Source organism: Suhomyces tanzawaensis (genome assembly GCF_001661415.1).
Source record: "Suhomyces tanzawaensis NRRL Y-17324 unplaced genomic scaffold CANTAscaffold_2, whole genome shotgun sequence".
Classification (NCBI taxonomy): Eukaryota; Fungi; Ascomycota; class Pichiomycetes; order Serinales; family Debaryomycetaceae; genus Suhomyces; species Suhomyces tanzawaensis.
Genome location: NW_017963637.1, coordinates 581917 through 604202, shown reverse-complemented (window position 1 = coordinate 604202; position 22286 = coordinate 581917). Strand labels below are relative to the sequence as shown.

General features: G+C 46.6%; 11 protein-coding genes across 11 annotated transcripts; 5 read left to right on the top strand and 6 right to left on the bottom strand.

Moving 5' to 3' along the window:
• Positions 1-360: 360 nt before the first annotated feature.
• CANTADRAFT_4718 (putative polyadenylation protein) lies at positions 361-1431 on the top strand (the record flags this gene model as incomplete). The annotated part of the gene is made up of 1 exon (XM_020209435.1): positions 361-1431. The coding sequence occupies one exon, from the start codon at positions 361-363 to the stop codon at positions 1429-1431; it is 1071 nt and encodes a 356-aa protein (XP_020065826.1).
• A 218-nt stretch (positions 1432-1649) lies between these two features.
• Positions 1650-2948, bottom strand: CANTADRAFT_25133 (exopolyphosphatase). Its single transcript, XM_020207332.1, has one exon. It carries the CDS (start codon positions 2925-2927, stop codon positions 1728-1730), a length of 1200 nt encoding a protein of 399 aa, XP_020065825.1. The 5' UTR covers positions 2928-2948; the 3' UTR covers positions 1650-1727.
• A 446-nt stretch (positions 2949-3394) lies between these two features.
• PMT4 (dolichyl-phosphate-mannose-protein mannosyltransferase) lies at positions 3395-5638 on the bottom strand (the record flags this gene model as incomplete). Its single annotated transcript, XM_020209518.1, has 1 exon — positions 3395-5638. One exon carries the CDS (start codon positions 5636-5638, stop codon positions 3395-3397), a length of 2244 nt encoding a protein of 747 aa, XP_020065824.1.
• A 276-nt stretch (positions 5639-5914) lies between these two features.
• Positions 5915-9542, bottom strand: CANTADRAFT_169802 (uncharacterized protein). The gene has a single exon (XM_020206351.1). It carries the CDS (start codon positions 9480-9482, stop codon positions 6192-6194), a length of 3291 nt encoding a protein of 1096 aa, XP_020065823.1. The 5' UTR covers positions 9483-9542; the 3' UTR covers positions 5915-6191.
• A 1-nt stretch (position 9543) lies between these two features.
• CANTADRAFT_169807 (uncharacterized protein) lies at positions 9544-10931 on the top strand. Its single transcript, XM_020206352.1, has one exon. The coding sequence runs from the start codon at positions 9717-9719 to the stop codon at positions 10632-10634; it is 918 nt and encodes a 305-aa protein (XP_020065822.1). The 5' UTR covers positions 9544-9716; the 3' UTR covers positions 10635-10931.
• Positions 10932-11227: 296 nt separating this feature from the next.
• CANTADRAFT_88623 (uncharacterized protein) lies at positions 11228-13003 on the top strand (the record flags this gene model as incomplete). Its single annotated transcript, XM_020211473.1, has 1 exon — positions 11228-13003. The coding sequence occupies one exon, from the start codon at positions 11228-11230 to the stop codon at positions 13001-13003; it is 1776 nt and encodes a 591-aa protein (XP_020065821.1).
• A 1275-nt stretch (positions 13004-14278) lies between these two features.
• On the top strand, positions 14279-16003 carry ILV1 (threonine ammonia-lyase; the record flags this gene model as incomplete). The annotated part of the gene is made up of 1 exon (XM_020206540.1): positions 14279-16003. One exon carries the CDS (start codon positions 14279-14281, stop codon positions 16001-16003), a length of 1725 nt encoding a protein of 574 aa, XP_020065820.1.
• Positions 16004-16268: 265 nt separating this feature from the next.
• CANTADRAFT_47558 (GTPase) lies at positions 16269-18185 on the bottom strand (the record flags this gene model as incomplete). The annotated part of the gene is made up of 1 exon (XM_020209473.1): positions 16269-18185. The coding sequence occupies one exon, from the start codon at positions 18183-18185 to the stop codon at positions 16269-16271; it is 1917 nt and encodes a 638-aa protein (XP_020065819.1).
• A 193-nt stretch (positions 18186-18378) lies between these two features.
• Positions 18379-19008, top strand: CANTADRAFT_25127 (uncharacterized protein). Its single transcript, XM_020207331.1, has one exon. It carries the CDS (start codon positions 18478-18480, stop codon positions 18634-18636), a length of 159 nt encoding a protein of 52 aa, XP_020065818.1. The 5' UTR covers positions 18379-18477; the 3' UTR covers positions 18637-19008.
• Positions 19009-19410: 402 nt separating this feature from the next.
• SER1 (O-phospho-L-serine:2-oxoglutarate transaminase) lies at positions 19411-20589 on the bottom strand (the record flags this gene model as incomplete). Its single annotated transcript, XM_020209462.1, has 1 exon — positions 19411-20589. One exon carries the CDS (start codon positions 20587-20589, stop codon positions 19411-19413), a length of 1179 nt encoding a protein of 392 aa, XP_020065817.1.
• Positions 20590-21049: 460 nt separating this feature from the next.
• Positions 21050-22015, bottom strand: MEC3 (Mec3p; the record flags this gene model as incomplete). The annotated part of the gene is made up of 1 exon (XM_020209410.1): positions 21050-22015. One exon carries the CDS (start codon positions 22013-22015, stop codon positions 21050-21052), a length of 966 nt encoding a protein of 321 aa, XP_020065816.1.
• Positions 22016-22286: the final 271 nt, after the last annotated feature.

The window sequence follows — 22286 nt, the reverse complement described above, 5'->3', positions numbered from 1 at the left end:
CTCCACACAGATAGAGTAAAAAATCAGACCGAAGAGCCAGACAAGAAGGGAGAGGACTGCAACTGGCAGCTCGAGCCGCTTAGTGAAGGCCGACACAGCAAGGGTGCTGGCTTTGGGGTACACCGTGTGGATTGGGATACATAATGATAGGCACATCACGTGACCTCACACTACACCCATCCACTTGGCTATTCTAGCAAGAAAGCGGAACTAGCTTACCACGCCTGATCTGTTCTACGTGGATCTCTCCTTCCTCGAGTGCTCCAGCTGTCTTTTTGGTGCTTGGGCCCTCCATCAATAGGACTGTCTCAACCATACTCATCTGCGCCCATTACATAATCTCATCTCCAAGCACTAGCCATGTATTATAGTGAATATCTTCCCCGAATCAACTCCATATCGGTCCTCGTGGACTTCGACGATCAGACAGTAGCAGATATCACCAAGATCGAAGCTTCTGCCCTGCAGTTAGGCATCACCACCAAAAAGAACCATTATTCCATCACTCTTCCTACTCCAATAACCAATGCATTAAAACTTACCAACTTGAAGAGTACCACCCAGAAATGCTTATCAGTGACGATGGCAGTTCCTTCGAGTGTCCCCAAGCCCGTGGGCGAGGCTCAGTCCTTCATGGCCCAGAACTCCACCAAGTGGTCCTGTAAAGATCTACAACAGAAGACACCAGTGGATGGCAACAACCAGAGGATATTCACGTTTTCATGTGGAAACTGTGATGTACCGCTAGTGCAGTCTAGCGACTTCAAGTTTATGGACATGCCCTCTGAGTTCTGGTACGAAATGATGGACTTCTGGCATTGTCACAAACCCCACAATAATCACAGTACCACCAAAGACTATTCCGGAGTGTTGAAGCCGCCCAACGACTCCACCGTTATGATAGGAAGCCATTACTTGCTCCTCAATAAAAACGATCGTTTGGCCAACGATGGGAAGCTGGTCAAGTGCTCCCAGTGTGGAACCACTCTTGGTGATGTCCACGAAACCTCACTAAGAATCAACAAATGGGAGTTGCAATTGCACTACAAGGATCATTCCGAAACATTTTCTCCTCACCTTTTCATCTACAACTCCATTCTCGACAAGATCAACTCGTTGGCCACCAGGAAGTTCAAGTTCTACCACTCGAATCGGTGGTGGTATTTATGGATAATGAATGTTGGGCTCGACATTGCAGTGGAGGGTGCAATTCTTAATAAGGCAATGAAGATCCTCTATTTTACAGATCCTAACGACGACTCCAACTTCGTAGAGGAATATGAGCTGTTGAGCATCACTTCTCCCGAGATAATCCTCCAGTTCACCGAACAACTCGAAAAGATCAATTCTTTGCTTCCACAGTGCATAAAAACCGTTGAAATGGATAGAAAATGGAATGTGGGATATCTTGCTGAAAGCGGGCAAGTATAAAACATCCTTACATGCATGGAAACAGTATCCGAAGTCCATAATCGAGACCAATTTCTGATCTCGACAAGCACACAACCAACAAGCTTGGCATTATCAGATTCTAATAGAATGCTTCAGGTATAGCTGAACTACACATCGCAATTTCTTGGTTGAGCACATTACTAAACTTGAACTTGAGCTACCAATACTGCTTGACTGGCTGATCTATTCTACTGATGGCTAGCGGGTCAAAAGCTACGTTAATCATTACTTTTCTATATTACTCTAGTTTACACGATAAACACACCCATTCTTGCTTATGACCTTTCGATGATCTCCTTGACAATTGGAACAACCTGTTTTCTCGACGCCGACAATTTGGCTTGGTTGTACAACTTGAAGGTCCCGTTGCTATGGGAGAGGCCAGCAAGCACATCCTCAATCTTGTTTAACTTGTATATATCACCGTTCAATTCCAAAGGTCCTTTGGCATGTTCGTCCAAGCTGGCAAACTTGTTGTTATCCAAATCTTCGAAGTAGTAACAGAATTCTCTAGTGTACTGGTCATTCTCTTTCTGGGTGTAGGAGGAAGTAATCACCAATAAATCGAGGCCTTGAGTCTTTAAGCTCTGTGCCAAAGTCTGTTTGAGCTCTTCAGAGGAAAACTGAGTCAATACCCACTTCAAGGACTTCCCAATAGAACTGAAACCCACACGCTCGCCGGTGGAGAACTTGAACTGTTTGTAGTCCTTGAGCAAAACGTCTTGGAACGAGAAGCCACTCAAGTCCTTCTTGTTGGTCTTCAATTGCTTGTAGAATCCTGTAAGCATATCCTCGTCCTCTGAAACTTTGGCGAGAGTCACGGCTCCATTGTCCTGCAAGATTTCCTTGTAGGTCTTGATGGCCTGGATGTCACCCTCTTCGACCTTCTGGGTCATGTTAGAGGTGTCGATCAACAAGGGCCCGAGCAAGAGCTCCACGACCTCTGGGTCCTTTCTGAAGATAGCTGTGTCGTTTGCAAGCTCGTTGAACCAATAATTGAACACCAACGAGGAGCACGAACCATTGGAATGCACGATTCGAGGAGAGGCGTCCACGAAAACGCCTTCGTCGGCATGGTGGTCGATGATGGCAGTCACCTTGAGCAAGCCTTGTTGTAAGCGTTCGCTGAGGAGAGCACCCTGGATGTTGCAGTGATCCACCAAGATGATATCAGTGGACTGCCCCTTGGTGATGGAGGCAAAGTCTTCGGTGAAGTACAACAAGTCATCAGAAATTGAGTGAGATCCGAGAAGTCCCACGATGTCTCTTCTCAAACGGAGCTCGTTTCTAGGGATGTTGATCAAGGGGATGATAAACGTGGATGGGTTCTTGATGTTGGCAAGATACGAGTACGAGATTGCACTGATCACAGAGTCCAAATCGGCCGATTGGTTTCCTGTGACGAAGGAAACGGGCTTGAGGGCGCCAGCCTCGAGTTTTTGCTTGAGTGATGCAAGGTATGACCGGATAGACATGGTGGGGATGTTCAGCCGTGTTTGATAATAGAGATTAAATTCGCAGAAAACATATCTGAAAAATGATAGACAGAAGTCAAGAATTGAGTGTCTAGTTTAAAGCTAAGTTGCACGTGGCTTACAATGTAGTAGTCATTGTGTGTGGATTTCAATTCGACTTCTGTTATTTACAAGAATACATTACATACACTGTTAAATTCGACATCTGTGAAATATACGAATAAGTACACATTTATGATCTCAATAAACTGGGAAATACGAATAAACTATACACGGTCCGGCAATATCCGATACATTGCGAAATAAATGAATACGCCGTTCATTTATGATCTCGGATATCGAAATACAAGAATATAATCAGTTTGGTTTATTGTGAAACACAAGTATGAACAGTGAGATATAATGTGATATACAAGAACTACTAAGCATAGACGGCCCAGGGATACTTTCTAATGGGTCTAGCATGCTTACTTGGCGTAGTGCAACTTGATGTCCAACCATTGTCTCTTGTTGACCTCTTCTGGCGACAACGAAATGTCTCCATAAGTAACTGGTCTGAAGTAGAAGAAGAACCACACCACTGCCACGGAACAGACGGTAACCAAGGTCATCAAACGTCTCTTGTTGACCCCCTTGGCAAGTCCGTCGTTGGAGTTGTCGGAGGTGATGAACTCGACCAACCCACCACTGAACAAGGCCGCAATCAAGTGGGCAGGCAAGTAGTGGTGCAAGAACTTTTGACGGTTCATCAAGAAGAAAGGCAAGTAGTGAGCACACCACCCAATGAAGAGGAAGCCCAAGGTGTTGTACAACTTGGATCTGGCCTTGTCGTTGACGAGGTAGAGGTTTCTTCTGCGGGTTACTTGGTCTGCCAATAATAATCCGAGGTAGATGGCAAGGAAACAAACCTCCAACCAGAAGCCTACCACGTTTCCGACAAAGAAAATCTGCTTCTTCTCGTCGTTGTCATTCCAGAAGGAAACACCAGACAATGCTAAAGGCCACGAGTCTGGCTGTGAAGCGAATGGATGTTCAGAAGTCAACACGTTGTTGTGATGGAACATCAAAAACTGCAACTCCCACCACTTTTTCAAGAATGGGATGGTTGTGACTTTCTTGGGCACATACTCGGTTCTGGGGTCCTCTTCAGCCAAGTTGACGATCTCGTCGATGTACCAGGCATTGTCTCTGTCTTGGACCTTCTTGTTACCACTAACTTCTTGGTGTCCGAAACCCCATTCAGGCAAGAGTTCGTCGACGTGGGTCCACATGGCGACCACAGTATCCACATGGATGAACTTCAACGAGGTTCCCTTGGTCTGGACCAATTTTCTGGCGTCCTTGGATCCGGATGTAGAGTAGTAACGAAGTCTGAACAATGTCTCGTTGTAGTGGTCGACTTCGTCGTTGTCGTAGGCAATGGTGAACTCTTCGTTGGTGGGTCTCAATGGCGAGGCAACGTCATGGGTCAACAAGTATCCACCAGTTCCAACGTGTCTAAGTCTAATCACATCGTTTGTGTACACATCCGACTTGACTCCGTTGTCGTTGGCAGGAACAATTTCCCAGTGGTTGTTGACGTCAGAAGGCTCGTTTCCATCGGGATCAAAGACACAGGTGACTTGCTGAGTGTTTGAGGAAATTCTACCGTCCTCGTAACGCAAAGGATAGTCGAACTTGTGCGAGTGCAAGAAGGCATCGGTGTCCTTGTGCTTGATGGTGATAATATCGTAGTAGTGGACGTCCTTGGACAACCTGGCTATGGGCGATTCCAGCAAGGTTTCCTGGAACTCCGAGCTCATGAACGAGTCACCAGGACCAGACTTGGTGAGAATGGCAAAGTGGACGTAGAACCAGAACAAGTAAATGACGAATGGGATGATGATCAATGCCCACAATCTGGCAAAGAAGTGCTTGGAAAGCTCTGCCAACGTGAGTCCTTTCTTATGGTCCATCAAGTACCACAACTCGTGGAGCACAGCAATTCCAATAGTCACGTAGGTGAACACACCCACGTACTTGGTGGAAATCACACAAGACAACGACACACCTGTGGCCAAGAGCCATCTCCACCAGAGCCCGCTGAAAGGAGCCTTGCGGTGGGTAGAGAACTTGGCGTACGAGAAAATGGTCAATGCAACACTCAACAGTAAGGTGGAATCCAACAAGATCAATCTGGAGTCAATGACGTGAGCGTTGTCAAAGCACACTAACAAACTGGAAAAGAAACAGGCAGCCACCGAGAAGTTCAACGTCTTCATGGTGAGGTACATCAATGGCACCACTGCGGTGCCCTGGATGGCCAGCAACGCTCTGTAGGCCACGTATGGCACGTTCTGGGCGAGGTAGCTGTCGCCAATGTTGTCGAACTTGAAGGAGCCGTCGTAGCGGACCAACCATCCCACGAATGCAATCAAGAGCTTAGCAAATGGAGGGTGCAAGTCGAAGAAATAGGTTCTTTCCAAGTAGTACGAGGCAAACTTACCGAAATGGACTTCGTCAAAGACGACCTTCTCGGGGTATCCGATCTTGATGAATCTGGTGTAGGTAGCAAACACCGTGATCACAAACAACCCATAGTAGTACTTGTAGTTGGGATCCTTTGGCGTGGAGATGTGAGTGGCTAATTTGTCTAATTCATCTTCGGTAGTGACGGGAGACGAGGAATTGGCAAGCTTCTTGCCACCTCTCTTTCTTAGGGTTTGTGACATGGTCGAGTTCCGGCCTTGACTGGAGAACTTCTACTAAGGGTCGATTTTTCACCAGATGTACACGTCAGTGCTTGTCACGTGCAAGACGCGTAGGCTCCACTGGAGGGATACTACAATAGGCTGTAGTGCTACGGGTGTCGTATGGACACTATTGGAGTCAGTCATCGATGTGGAAGTGTCTCGTATTGTTGGGTTTTTGTTGGGGGTTTGCAGGAGATGTTTAGTGACACTCAATTTGTTTGAAGTAAGGACTTCCATGGCTGGAGCCTTCATAATGATATATGCACTACATGGGCTGCACTGCCTGTTTTAGTGGTTGTGGGCCTGTTTGCTATTAGTCTCCGGTATAGAACTATAATGAAGTATAGCATAAATATCACTCCCGAGTCAAACTTCGTGTCTTGAATTGAGAGCCCAGGTTTATCTGAAATTAATTCTTCAATGCTCTCATAGTTCGACACCAGCCAATGGTTACTGCACTGAATGGTATGTGCCGCCTCCTTCGTAATCTGACTATTGATTCGCATCCCGGAAATATTGTAATCACTTCGTATTACATGAGCTTTTTGGAACGTTTCTGGTATCCACCACGTCCCCTTATGATCGGCACCGGCTGTACGTTCGAGGTAACCGTGGTGCTTTTTCCGGCAGCAGGAGGCGCAAAGCTGGGTGGAAACTGGAGTTGATGGGTAGGTGCATGGGGAATGCCATCTAAGGATGAGTTGGACCTGGTCTTGTTGTCAAACCCGACTTCTGAATCTGATGTGGACATGCGCGAGCTTCTCATCGGGATCTTTCCGCCACTTGAGCTCCGGTAGTGGTCGGGGGTGCTTGGAATGGATATTGGCTTCGATGATAATACCTGTATTAATCTTGCATTTTTCTCATCCAATAATGTCTCGTACTTCAAGAGTGTGGTGGAGAGTTCCTGTATCTTCTTTTCGTATTGCGAAGTGAATGAGTTGATGTTCTCATTCAACTCGAGCTTGGATGCCGCGAGTTTCTTCTCGTAGTTCTTGGTCATCGCCAAGTAGTCCTCTCTGGATTGCTCCAATTCTAAAGTCATCTTGTGGTTAGTTTCTCTTAAAATGCCTATTTCTGTGTTGAGCTTATACATCTTTTCGTCTTCTGCTGCCAGCTCAGTATTGGGGAGAGGGTCTTCAATTTGTTCTCTTTCTAGCTCTTGTGGAGAGTTACGAGTGTCGGACTGTTTCTGGGACTCCATCTCACTGATTTTGATTCTCATTTGTCCCAACTCGTAGTCTTTCTGGGAAATTTCATCTAACACTTTAACTAGCTGTTCATCGGATTCTTGCTTATCATTATGAAGATTGTTTAATTGCTGCTTCAGAAGTTCATTCTCCTCTCTTAGCTTCTCGAGCTTGCCGATGAGTTCCTGTTTCATATTTGTATTCTCATTCTTGAGCTCAACAGTCAACTCTTTTAAATAGTCCAAAGTCAGATACATGTCATCTTCAATAGACTTGTCAGCTGATGTGGTATGCTCCCCCGTGGCATTCTTGGTCGTATTACTCATTTGAAGCTTCAACTTAATGTACCGAAATTTATTCATGTGTTTCATGAAACTGGCGAACTCGTACTCATTCTTTACAAGTAAAAGTTCTCTCTGGTAAAACTCTAGAGCTGTCCCTGTCCCTTTGTCCCCAAATGAGGACCCATTGAGTCCAGCAATTGTTTCTGAATTGGAGAGTGTTGATCCACCTGAACTAACCATAGATCCTTTATGGGCAGGAGCCGTTTCCAACGATGTAGTAGGTGATGAGATGTGTTTGGAATAGAATAAGTCATTCTTGAATCTATCACCCAAAAAAGAAGTAGACTTTTTACCTCCGAAATCTGGTTCATCTAGTTTTTGAGTGGGTACCACTATTGATGTGCCTTTGCTTTTAGGGCCAAAAAGTGTTTCATGCGTGCTCATGAGGTCGCCCAACGGATCAGACTTCAATTGATTGCGCTCAATAGTGGGCCCTTCGTGGTGGTGATAATCTGCAGAGAATTTTCTTTGGGGAAAATCACTTTCTGAGTAGTAAACCTTGTCACTGTCAGAGAGAAAGCTCTCATTTCTATCTTTGGAATCTTGTACTCCTTCATTGAACATCGTATCCTTGAATTTAATTTCTGAGCCTTCTTCATGCACTGGTGCATCTATCACCATATTAGTAGGAATAATAGACATTTTTCTACTGAGATTTTGAAACGACTGCTGCATTAGGACCTTACTCGATAACGAGTCCTTAACGTTGAAATAGACTGGACTTCCTATCGACAGCTTTCTAGAGATATGGTTGAATTCTTGTTGTGAATTATTTGAGGTCCTCCCCACAGTCTCAAAGGAGCCTCCAAAATTGTTAAGAGGCCTGGTTTGATTCATAGACTTGGAAGATAGAGAATGAAGTATAGTATCACTTATATCAACCATAAGATCCGGATGAAGATTGAAACAAGCTATAGATATCTCTTCAGGCAGCAAAGTTCCTGATTTTGAATCGCTATGAGCATCTCTAATCCATTTGAAAGGGTCTTGAGCTTCGTTTTCTTTTTCTGTCTCGAACTCCACGAACTTCGGATGCACCCTGAATTCCATCAAAAGTTTCTTTAACTTGCTTCTGACCGTGTTCTCGAATAGTTTAGAGGTCAATCCCATGACTTCTAGATATGTAGAGTCAATCACATTGTATTTGAGTTCCTGGCAAAACTTTAGTGGGGCCCTCGCGAGTTTTTTCAAATTAAATGGGAACAATCCGTACAAGAGAGTGCCAAAAGGGGAGTAATCGATTGTCTTTCTGAACTGCAACAACCCTGTAAAATGGAAATCAATCGAATTTGAATCCTCGTTCAATATTCCCCATTTGTCATTAATTTTTAATATGTATTCCTTGATCATTTCCAACTGTTTGGCATTTTTAGGATCCAGATCATCCCATGCCAACATGCGGATCATTACGACGCAGAGATCGGGCCACAATTGGGTATACTCAGTTAATTGTGGCATGATCATTGTCAAAATGGACAAGGTGACTCTAAGGATTTTATGGTTGAAGTCGTACAACAAGCATTTTATCAATGAACCGAGCAAGGGAGTGGAGCTGACGTCGCCAAGGCCACCCTTGAGCGAGGCCACAAAGGAGGAGATAAGCACAGAGGTCTCAAAACGTTCTTTGGGGACGACGAAATGCTTATTGAGGAGGTTCAAGTAGTTGAGGGGCTTTTTCTGTCCGTACTCCTCGATAAGAACCATGCTGTTGTGCTTGATATATCGTATACGCTCCTGGTGCACCTGGGTCATCTTCTCGTGCTCCTGGACCTCCAATCGCAACCAGTCGACCCTGGCCTGTTCGTTGATGCCGAGGTACACCTCGAGGAGGATCTCTCCCACACTCTGTTCGATGTTAGCGATGTAGTCCCTGCGTTCTGGGTCTGCTGTTTCTGCAGTGTCGGTCAACACCGATCGTATGAAGTCCCTGGCTTTTGCCACGAACCCAAGGTCGTAGCCAGCGCTGTCGATGGCAGGCTTGAGGTAGGTCTTCAACCAGAGGTGGACCTCTTTCCTGGTCAAAACGCACAGAAGCTGGCGCAAGATCACAAGGAACACTGACTCCTTGGAGAGCCGGGGGTCTGGCTTGATGTAGGTGTTGTAGATGCGGAAGAGCTCGTCGTTGATACTGGTGCTCTGTTTGAGGATGTGGAGAGTGTTGTGCTTGGAGTGAAAGCACCGGATCACTTCGCTGGTGGCTGCCAGGAGCTGGCTGGGAGGCTCGTCATCGTTCCACTCGATGAACACGGAGTCCAATGCCTTGATCAACGACCTGGAAGATCCAGACATCCGTGGTATGAGTAGAGACTGTCTAGGCGCCTAGTGATAAATCGCGAAAATCGATATTGGTGCCGTTTGGCAGCACTTTCTTTTCAGCACCAAAGACTGCCGGCACCACTACCTCCAAGTCTTCACAGCACCTCTGCTAGTCGTGGCACACCACTACGAAGAATCTCTCTGCAGTCTCCACGTCCTCCCTTCATCACAATCGCTTTGCCGCTAAATTCTTCCGCTACTGCCGCCATGGTCTCACCTCTTGCAGTCATCGACAGGGTCGACAACTTCACCTACGGCTCCACGGACAACTGCTACTTGTTGGTAGCTCACACAGATAACGTGGCGCTCGGATACATTCATCCAACGCTCGTAGACCACCTTCGGGCCCATCCGGGGTTCACCTCCTCTGGTAGGTCCATCAGCATCAACGCCTCCTACGACACCCTCGAGAAGCGGAACCAGTTATTCGAACAGTTTGCCCTCGAGTTGAAGTCCAAACCAGAGCTCCACCAGCTGGTGGCCAAGGGGTGGCGCAACGAGCTCTACACCGTCTACAACCCCACCCATACCCCCTACTTCCAGGTGGAGAGGGCAGTGTCGGTGCTCTTGGGGGTGGTGACCTACGGAGTTCACATCAACGGGTATATCCCCGAAAATAAGTCCAGCAATGGCAAGTTGAAGTTCTGGATCCCCAGACGCTCGGCCACTAAACCCACCTTCCCTTCCATGCTCGACAATACGGTGGCAGGCGGGTTGGGATACCCCCACGGCATCTGGGAAACTGTGGTCAAGGAGTGTGATGAAGAGGCCGGTTTGCCACAAAAGTTTGTCGAGGAAAACGCAAAAAGCACCGGTGTGCTCACCTACATCTACCAGACACCCGACGGAGGCATCCAGCCCGAGGTGGAGTATATCTACGACATTGTGTTCCCCAACGAGACCGAGGTGATTCCGGTTCCCCAGGACGGAGAGGCCCAGGATTTCACCTTGATGGACATCGACGAGGTCGAACAGAGGTTGCAGGCTGACGAGTTCAAGCCCAACTGTGGGATGGTGATTATAGATTTTTTGATCAGACATGGATACATCACTCCTGAGAACGAGCAGTTCTACAGCGAGATTTTGGCCAGAACTCACAGAAGACTTCCTTTTCCTACAAAGTAGCCCTGTGGCGAGCTACTGGAATGCGGAATAAGGTTGTACAACAGGATGAATGGCTGAGTACTGATTGATCCTCGAGCCAGTTGTAATTCTTCAAATTGCAGTCAGGTAAAGAAAAGACATCAAAGTATAGACATAGTCTTTGAGAATAAGAGAGACCCACGGAAACAATTCCAATACGTAGAAGATAATTCATACCCAGAAGACATTCACCATGATTATGTTTGATTATGGATAAAAGTCTGCTACTGATCAACAGGTATAGTTGAGGCAATAACTATGTTGACCAGAAGGAGAGTAAGAAGTGTATATTGGGATCAAATGATACTCCGATGGTTTCAACTCATTAACTAAGATCTGGAACATCTCGAAGGTTGTACCTCGTTAGGTACATGATCTGGAATATCTCAGCAACTTGCAAACAATATAATTGACCAATAATCTTCCTACCTGTAGCAGACACGAAGCTACACATCTCTCCTGAACTCTCTCGCCGCTCCTCTACAGATAAGCTATACTTCTCATCCCATCCACTTCTTATCCCCACACGCACTAATATATATCTAATCGCAACCACTCCACCAACCACCGCCGTCATGTCTTCTCCCATCACCCAGACCACGCCAGACCCGCCAGATTTACCCTCCATAGACTCTTTACTCTACACAATCACCCTCCAATGTACCAACTACAAACAATCGCTCCATATGGACGAGCAGGAGCCTCTCACCGCTGAGTTCACCTACAAGGTCAACAACCTCCAGGAGTTCTTCTACGACAGAATCGCCCTTCTATCCAAGAATCCAGTGCTGCAGCACCACTTGCTCTGGTTGGTGTCGCTCAAGCTCCTCTGCTCTTATGTCATCAAGTACAAGAAGTACGTCTACTCCCAGCCCCCCATGGAGAACAAGCACGATGACTCGTTCAAGCAGTACAATTCCATGTGTGGCAAGCTCATTAAGCTCTGCGGTGACTACTCGGACCTCTGTGCCCATTTCCTCAATAGTCCCGACTTGAAATTGGACTACTTTGTCAAGGGCAACGACCAGCTCCAAGACCACTTTTGCACGTTCATCAGCGACTCGCTCGAGCTCTTGGTCACCGATCACTCCAGCGACATCTTGGACCACTCAGTCATCCACCTCGAGCCTATCCAGAAGTGTCTACTGGCGTACTTCCAGAAGATCAACACTCTCGAAAACAAGCATCACTTGATGGGAAAAGCTTTCCCCATGCTTGCCCAGTTCCTCAGAATCATCTACATGGTGGGCGAATCCCAGCTCCTCAAGCCCCTCTTGGAAGATCGCATCATCACCCCTCTTTTGGGCGAGGATATAGTACGGAATTGTCCTGTTAACTTCATTGATTTGATCAATTTCTACAGGTATTCTGCATTTAACTTGCTCGTATTATCGGTGCTGAACGAGAACAAAATCAATAAGAACTACAACTTGGAAGCCAACGTGTACTTCAAGGTATTGCTTGCGTTCCCCAACCTTAGCACGATAGTCTATGATCCATTCATACAACAGACACCAAAGGAGGAAAAACCATTCCCAGACTATTTTGCCACTGATCAGGATGAGGATCTCTTGGTTGGGCTTTTGGAAAGACAAGAAATATCCCTCAATTTCATCTTGAATAGCTTGTTGAACCTCAACGACATTCGCAATTACATTGATCCCAATCCGGTGTTTAAGAAGGAACTCAGCTTCTTGATTAGTTCGCTATCGGTTAGCTTATCCAAGGAGATTCACAGGTCTGCTTCAAGATCCGGGAGCTTGCATTCAAGTACGTTTTCCTTCTCAGCATTGAAAGAGGTGGAACTACAGAGAAGAAAGGACGAAATGCAGAATAAGGTAATCAATCGCCTCAGATTGAAGTCGCTAAGTGCGGTGCTTTTGCATGGTTCATACAAAGAAAAGCTCAACTTAATTGTCAATGTGATGAAGGCTTTTGAGAAGCACACATTGAATGTGGTCCTGGACCTCGACCTTCCATTAACTTACGAGCAAGATAATACTTTGTACCTGATAGGTGCCCATAGTATGGGGAAAATCCTCTACTTGTCCACAATCAAACATGTTTCAAAACTCTTGAAACTTCTCTCAATCAAGCACTTGGTTCTTAACAACGGCATAAATCACTTCCCCCTTGCTACATTGAACAAGATATGTTCACCACATCAATTCAACGAAGTTTTGAGTGTAAAAACCTTATTGGAGTATGATCTGCATGTGCTGAACGGGGAAAAGATAATGGTGTTTAAAAAAGGTGAGGAACAGAGGGGCACAATCCAGGACAGGGTACAGGCACAGCTCGAAATCGCTAGTCTATCGGAGCATATGAAGACTGTTCTAGGTGGTTATTGATGTATTTGAGATGGGAAATAGAAAGCATAGTTGTATAATTTGATTTTTCAGATTCTTCGGAATAAATCTGGGTAGTCAAGAGAGAAGTATTCGAAATGCATACTGGTCATTAACGCTAATAATCTACCTGTAGGCTGGAGATTTCCCCACATCAGTTATTGTATACAGAACAAAATACGTCAGAATGTCAGATACACTTGGCTGTATTGGTTGGCAAACAGAAGCGATAATTTGACAGATATAAGAAGCGCCCGATAAAAAATAATGGGCCTTTGCGGGCTTCTAGCCTTACTATCGGCTTTCACAGTAATACAAGACGGTGCTCTCGAGTGTTAACAGAAATAACCAAGAAAGGAGAGGGCTGCTAGGCAATGATTCCAGAGTGATGGACCTGAGTCAACCAAGAGAGGATGAAAATCTTCCACTTTCAAGGAATATTCGAATTAGAAGCAAGACATAGTTGAAATAGTCCATGAAAAAGGGAAAAATTGATGGAACTTGGATTTTCACGAGTTCACTACGAATGCCACCCTACATGCCTACTGTCATCCACGGAGGTTGCAACTTTTGGAATTTTTATAGAAAATAGCACAAAACCTCGAAAGTGATGAACTATCAATATGGGTCTTTGCATTGTAAATGTCGACCAACGAACATACAATAATTGCCGAATGTTCATCAATCCTCTGGAATAGTTACACCTACCGTTCCTAGTAGCTGGACAAGGGAAACAATATGAGAAAAGTGTGTGATCTGACCTGAATAGATTCGCTGCGCCTTAATGGGACTTTAATTACGTGGGCCTTGATCCCAGCATAATGTGGAACTTGAATGCTCTGCACTATTAATTCCAGCATTTCTGCATACTTTAATGTCTCAAAAGCCCTGCACTATTGATTCCAGTATCTCAATTATTGATACATTAATGTCACATAGTGGTGTATTCTCTCGTAATTATATGCATCTCGATTCTTGCGTACTTATTGTCACCTCTTTGTGTACTTCTCTACAGTTCCAGCATCATAATTACTACGTACTTTAAAGTCACTGTATCTGTGTGTTTCTCTCGTAATTACATGTATTCAAGCTCTTGAAACCTCTCCAAACTACCAATTCACCTCCCATGTACAAACACTCGACACCACCCACCACTAACCAGCCATCGGCCCATTCCCCTAAATTTCACTCATCCTGACTCACGCATGGCGCTACCACCTCGCACGCGCACCGCCGGCATTTATGATTCATCCTTCTACCATTTTTCACACCACCACCATGTTCTCCAAGTCCTTACGCCCGTTAAAGGGCAGTCTCTCTGGTGCCACCCGCGCCTGGAGCCGCTCGTTGGCGTCTGCAGCAGCCAACGAGCTGACGGCGGTCCAAGACGCCAAAAAACGCTATCCTGAGCTCCTCGACTCCGACTTTACCCCAGAAGGTCTTCCCGACTACGTCAAGCTCATCTTGACCTCGCGTGTCTACGACGTCGTCGACAGAGCTGGCACTCCGCTTGGCCACGCCATCAACTTGTCCCACAAGTGCAACGCCAACATCTATTTGAAGCGGGAAGACTTGCTTCCCGTCTTCTCGTTCAAGCTTCGTGGTGCCTACAACATGATTGCAAATTTACATGCAAACAGCAAAACCCCGTTGTCGGGAGTCATTGCATGCTCCGCAGGCAACCACGCCCAGGGAGTGGCGTTCTCTGCTAGCAAGTTGAACATTCCCTCCACCATCGTCATGCCCACACCCACTCCCTCCATCAAGTACACCAACGTGTCCCGCTTGGGGTCCCAGGTGGTGTTGTACGGAGACGACTTCGACTCTGCCAAGCTGGAATGTGATCGTTTGGCTGCCTTGAACAACCTCACCAACATCCCTCCTTTCAACCATCCGTATGTCATTGCTGGCCAAGGCACCATCGCCTTGGAACTCACCAGACAGCTCCGTTTGGACAAGTTGAACGCCATCTTCGTGCCTGTGGGTGGAGGTGGCCTCATTGCCGGCATTGCCGTGTACTTGAAGAAGATCGCACCCCACGTCAAGATCATTGGTGTGGAAACCTACGACGCCGATGCATTGTACCAGTCGCTCAAAAGCAAGCACCAGGAGACCCTCGGCAGCGTGGGTGTGTTCGCTGACGGCACTGCTGTCAAGGTGTTGGGAGACGAGACCTGGAGACTCTGCAAGGACTTGGTCCACGATGTTGTCAGAGTGTCTACTGACGAGTTGTGTGCAGCCATCAAGGACATCTTCGAAGACACCCGTCTGATCACGGAGCCCTCTGGTGCACTCTCAGTGGCTGGATTGAAGAAGTACATCCAGCAAAACCCCGACATCGACCACAGAGACAAGACCTACGTTCCTATCTTGTCAGGCGCCAACATGAACTTCGACAGACTCAGGTTTGTCAGCGAAAGAGCCGTTTTGGGTGAAGGAAGAGAAGTATCGTTGGCCGTTACCATCCCAGAAAGACCAGGTGAATTTACCAAATTGCAAAGTATCATCCACCCAAGAGCTGTCACCGAATTCTCCTACAGATATGGCGACGCTGATAGAGCTAATATCTTCTTGAGTTTCAACGTCATCGACAAGGAAAAGGAGTTGGCTGCTATCATCGAGACAATGGAAAACTCCGAGCACAACTACGAGGTCGTGGACATCTCTGAGAACGAGTTGGCCAAAACCCACGGACGTTACTTGGTTGGTGGAAAATCACCAAAGATGGATTGCCACAAGGTGGCCAACGAGAGATTGTTACAGTTCGAGTTCCCAGAAAGACCTAACGCCTTGTATAAATTCTTGCAGTCTCTCAAGAGCAACTGGGACATCACCTTGTTCCACTACAGAAACCACGGAAATGATATCGGAAAGGTATTGTGTGGTTTCCTTTTGCCAGAAGGTACTCTGGACAAGGAATTCGAAGAATTCTTGGACAGCTTGGGTTACAGATACGTCGTGGAGACCGATAACGTCGTGTACCGTAAGTTTTTGAAGAACTAGACTGACTTATCTGTTCACCACCCATACTACACCATGGGCTCCGTTCAAGACTTCAACCATCACCCATTAGCATATCAAATGCAATAAAAAGACTGTACCCCATTGGTCAATCACCATAATTCCATTTGTAATACTACGACAGCTATATATTTCTAGCCTTGCGTAGACCTAATAGTCTATACACTGGGAGCTGTAGGCAATTCCTTTAAATTGCGTGTGTTTCTATAATTACACAAATATGTACAAGTTTTGAAGCTATCTATGACTAATTTCTCCGCAAGAATGCTTGGTATGCATCGTGATTAATGTGGACCCTTCCCGTGGCCTTCATCTGTTTCTTTCCTTCCTTCTGTCTTTCTAACAACTTCTTTCTTCTGGAAATATCTGCGGCATGCAACTTTTGAGTGACATCCTTTCTTTTTGCCTTGATAGTTTCTCTAGCCACTACCTTGTTGTTGATTTTCGCTTGAATGGCCACCTCAAACAACTGAAATCTCAAGTACTCTTTGAACCTGGTCACGTATTCCTTTCCCTTACTTTGTGCTTGTGATCTGTGTAGCACGGTGGTCAAGGCATCCTGGGGTTCTCCATTGACACACAACTCCATCTTCACGATATCAGACTTCTTGTAGCCAGCATCTTCGTAGTCCAACGAAGCGTACCCTTTAGTGCAGCCCTTCAATTTGCCAAAGAAATCCTCGACCAATTCTGCCAACGGGATTTGATATTTCAACAAAACCTGTCCAGTAGTCAAGTACTCGAGTTCTGTCTGTACGCCTCTGTTGTTTTCACACAATGTCATCACTGTTCCCACATATTCGCCAGGAACTGTCATGATGGCATCAACAAATGGCTCCATGTACATCTCCACATTGTGGCCCTTGTCTGCGGCAGGAAATCCGTCTGGGTTGGTAACGATCTTCTCGCTGCCATCTCGGTAGACAATTTTGTAAGGCACGGTGGGAGCAGTCAAGATGATTTTGGCCCCATACTCGTTCTCAAGTCTTTCCTTGAACACAGAAGCATGAAGAGACCCGAGAAATCCGAGTCTCCACCCCAACCCCAAAGCATTGGAGGTTTCTTTGGCCAAAGTGACCGATCTATCATTGAGGACCAAGTTTTGCATATGGTCGTCCATTACATTGAACTCGGTACCGTCCGCAGGGAATGCCCCCAAGAAAACCATTGGCTTGGGCTCCTCGAAACCAGGCAAGGCCTCCAAGCCCTCGTGCTTCCCGTACTGGAAGAAAGTGTCACCAACTAAGGCTTCTCTGGGGTTTTTCATTCCTGGAATGATGTAGGCTACTTGGCCTGCACCAATTCTGTCCATGGCCAACTTGTCTGGATACATGATTCCCACCTCTTTCACGTCGTAGACTTTCTGTGAGTGTGCTGAGAGGAGCTTCATGCCCTTTTTAATCTGGCCATCCACCACATTGACCAACATTACCACGCCCACGTATGGATCGTGCCACGAGTCCACCAATAATGCCTTCAAGGGCTTTTTCTCGCTTCCAGAAGGAGCTGGGATCTTTTCGATGATCAGAGGAATGATGGCCTCCACGTTCAACCCCGTCTTAGCACTCACGGCTATACAGTCTTCTCGTGGAAGCTCGAAGGTGTTTTCCACCTGGTCCATTGCCATGGGGATATCTGCCTGATCCAAGTCAATTTTATTGATGATGGGGATCAACTTGAGGCCCATACTGTAGGCCAAGTAGAAGTTAGCCACTGTCTGGGCCTGGACACCCTGTGAAGCGTCCACGAGAAGCAAGGCACCCCCACAAGAAGCGTAAGATCTTGACACCTCCAACCTGAAATCGACATGTCCCGGGGTGTCGACAAGATGCAACAAGTAGTCCTGGGAGGTGGTGGGGTCGTTGTAGATCATCGACACGGTCTGAGCCTTCACGGTGATGCCTCGTTCTCTTTCCACATCCAACTTGTCCAACACCTGTTTGTTGGACCCTGGCTGTATGACTCCCGTGAGCTCAAGAAGACGATCTGACAACGTGGACTTGCCGTGGTCCACATGTGCCACGATACTGAAGTTTCTGTAGTTTTCCAATGGGATTTTGGCGATCCGGTCCTGGATGGCTTTTCGATAGTTTTCTTTGTTCAAGATGATCTTCTTCTCTTCGATAGTTAGCACTTTGGCAGAGGCCTGGCGGAGCTGGCCCATGGCTCTGTATGGAGCCACGCCCAACGTCCGACTCAACGGTCTGGCGAATAGCATATATGGTGAGTGAGATGGATTGGAACGAATTCGCAGCGAATAATATGAGCATAAGCATCTCCACGATTGGGCTACAATCTGTGGTAGGGAGAAATAATTAATTACGATTTCACCGGGATTCTATGTGGATCTGTCGACTTATATTGGTGCTGGTGACTTCTAGCAGTGGCCAATTCCAGCTAGTGACATAGGTAAGACCACCGTTAGATCGTTGGTGGTTTTTGCAGTAACTCGCTCTATGGGATTGATCCAAGCAGAAGTTTATCACTACTTTGATAATCACCAATCTGCAGAAATACCAGGATTAATGCTCAAGCACTCTGGTACTTCCTCTAAACCAAATCCAGGACTGGCTGGTGCCAGTAAAACCTCTGCTGGCGAGCCTAGTGAAGATTAAGACCGAGAATATAAGGTATTCTGCTAGAGTGATCGACTTTGACTATTTTTTATTCGATAACAAATAGTTGCAAGGAAATAAGGGATATCAGTGGAATTGTTAGCAATTGACTAGCTATTTCAAGCTTGGCTTCGACAGAAAGTCCCTGCTTCGTACAGTTCGATATTGAAGTGACTTTTTCCGAGCAAAGATCAATTCGTCAGAAGTCACCAATCGTAGTTGAAGTACCCATTTCCACTCCTTCGGAAGAAGTCTAAGGGTTCCCCAAAGCATCTGAGTTAGCTTCTCCATCGTATTAGTGTAGTTCTAATTGCGTAACCTCAAATTACTATGGCTACCTCATTCAGAGGGAATAAGCCATGACACTAGTCTGAAATACAATTTAAATTCCACCAATGTGTATACTTGATATAATTCCCAAGCTCCAGCGCTCTGGCGTCTAGATGACTCAAGTGAGGGCTGCAGCTAGGACTAAAAGATTCCAAGTATTTCTTCTAGAACCATTCTGGCTGGATCACTCATAATCCTGTTCTATACTCGAGGCAGCAATGGGAACCATTTATCATTTTAACCAAGAATTGTGGTAAGATATCGAAGAAAGTATGTTTAACGCCAACAACGTCTTGCCAGAGTTTCTGCTGGAAGTAGCAGCGCCATTGCATCCAAAGAGTACTTCAACATTACAATACCAAGACCAAAACTACAGTAAACGTCCATAAGTTTATGTTACAGCTGATACTTACTACTGAGACTTGCCCAGTCGTCACTCACTCATTATGCGTGGGTCTTTCCAAACTCTTCGACGAATTTAACCAAGAGCTCCACACTTTCAAGAGTGACAGCATTGTACATGGAAGCTCTGATACCTCCCACAGATCTGTGACCCTTCAATCCGTTCAATCCCTTCGCAGACGCCTCCTTGACAAACTGGTCGTCCAACTCAGCACTGGGAAGTCTGAAAACAACATTCATCTTAGAACGCACTCTTGGGTTCTTCACTGGCAAGATATAGAATTCGGGGAATTTGGCCAACGCAGCGTATAATATGCTGGCCTTCTTTTCATCGGTGGCCTGGATCTTGGCAAGGCCGCCCTCTTCCAACAATTTACCAGTCACCAACTTTAAGATGTGAGCAGTAAAGATTGGAATAGTGTTGTAGGCAGAGTTGTTCTTGACCACAATAGGATACTGGTAAGCAATTGGAACCAAAGGAACGCCGAGGGCCTTCAAGTCGGCATCGCTGGCCTGCTCTAACAACGACTTCTTGATGATATAGATGGTCAACCCAGCCAAACCGATGTTCTTTTGGGCACCTGCCATGATAAGACCGTACTTGCTGACATCAACCTTTCTGGACAAAATGTTTGAGGACAAGTCAGCTACCAACTCTACGCCTTCTGGCAAGTATTCTGGGCCTGGAATATCGTTGAACTCGTTACCGTCGACGGTTTCGTTGTCACACACAAATAAATAAGAAGTGTTTTCAGCAATTGGCTTCCACTCCGAGTAAGGAGGGATGTCACTGAACTTGATGTCCTTGGTGTTGACCACAACATCGACATCAAAACCCAATCTTTCGGCTTCTTCAGCAGCCTTCTTGGACCACGAGCCAGTGACTGCGTACGCAGCTCTGCCGACCTTTCCAGTCTTTTTGGCGTAGTTAGCAATCAAGTTGTAAGGAATGGATGAGAATCCGGTGGTACCACCTCCTTGCATGAAGAAAGTCTCGTGGGTGTCTGGAATGTCCAATAACTTGGCCAAATTGGCTTTGGTGTCGTCTATGATTTGCATTGCTGGTTTGGAACGGTGGGAGATCTCACCAACTCCGAGGCCCTCGTTCAGGTACGAGACCAAGTCGTAGGCGGCCTCTTGCAACACGGAGGTTGGCAAAATGGCTGGTCCTGCTCCAAAGTAGTGGGGTTCTTCACGATCCAAGGTTCTAACGTTCGACATGGTGTATCAATGGATGGTCAATTGCTGGAGAATGGATTGAAATGAGTCAACGGTAGATGCGAACGCGACATCAGATGCGACACTTGTCCGATGTCGCGTTGACCCATTGGTGACATGAACTTCCGTTGAGATAGATTGTGACAGATTGTGACATGACGTCTTGCAAGTGCCAGGGAAGAGATGAACTGCTTGAACTTTGATTAAGATCATAGTAACATGTTCGCTAAAGTAGTAGTAATTAGTTAATTTTGAAAAATTCCACTGGATAAACGTTCCAGGAGAGCTAGAAATGTGCAAAAAGAAGTGAACAAACGAAGTACGGCTTCCTTTTAATCACTTGCCACAAATATCCACTCAATTCACTGGCAAAAAACCGGCCTAAAAGCGCCATGGCCAATGTGAAATTTTGCAGCTGCAACCAGGCTGAATTATCCTGCCATGTCAATTCCAGGAGTGAACACTAAAAGGGATCACGCCGGATCCCAGCAATGTAGTATATGATCTCCACGTCTTCAGAGTCTTCGAGCATGCAGTGAAGTACCACCTCTCGCGGAGTGATCAAAAATACCACCGTCTTACAGGTGGCCACGATCTTAGACGCCATTTGCCAGTCCTTAAGACGCACGGAAATCTCCTTGTCTTCCGACGGGTCCTCCTCGTCGGGGCCCTGGTCCTGGTTTTTCAATACAGCCAATCGTATGGAGTCACTGTCGAAATTTGCATCAGCATTGGGTTTCTGGACCTCGAGCTGTTGGTTCCAACTGATAGTGACCTTGTACTTGCCATCTTCCTCCAACACAAACCCAAGGAAGCCCCCGCTTCGCCTGGTAGCCTTGATGGTCACTAAGTCGTTGTTGGCGGTCTTTTTGAATTTTTCGAGTCGTTTGTAGGTGGCTACGAATTCGGGAGGGAGCCTCATGATGAGATCGACCTCGCTCAACTCGGGTTCCCGCAACATGGCCGAGTCGTGGGAGCTTTTGAGGATCTTAACAGGGATGCGGAACGTGTGGTTGATGGTGTTGGTGTTGGCATTAAAATTGGAGTAGAAAAGCGCCAACGATGCGGTTCTTCCGTTGTGGGTGTTGACTCCCTGGCCTCCAGCTGAGTCCTTGCGCTGAAGCCGGATGTTTAGGCCGTCGCTGTTGGCCCTATCGAAGTTACGCAAGGTCTGGAGAAGCAATTCCACGTTAATTTCGAGCAGAATGGTGTTGTCTCGCAAGCTCTGGATCTCGATCTGGTCAAACATGGTGGTCATGTTGAGCTTGCACCACACCTGGGGCTCCAGGGTGACCGACTGACCGTTGACCAGGATGACCTGGAGCTGGGATGGTGTGAACTGGAGAATGACAAAGCGACGGATTTGCGAGATTAGGGAGAGGGTGGTCTTGAGGGCCTCGGTGCTCTGGGTGCGGAGCTTGAGCTTCATGGTCGTAGCTTAACGATTGTGGGACTGTGATGTGTGGTGCACCGTGAGATGAGGATCAATGCTAACAATTAGCCAATGGGATGCTTTCTGGCACTGTGGATGTGGATCTCAACTCTGCTGGCACTAGATGGTGGATTCTATCTTCTGCCACTTGATGGTGGATTCTATCTTCTACCTCTAATGCTGGATGCGATCTCCTGGACTCTACTGCTGGTTCCTTCACGCCACTGTGATCGCCTTATCACAATTCACTACCCTCTGGACTTATCCC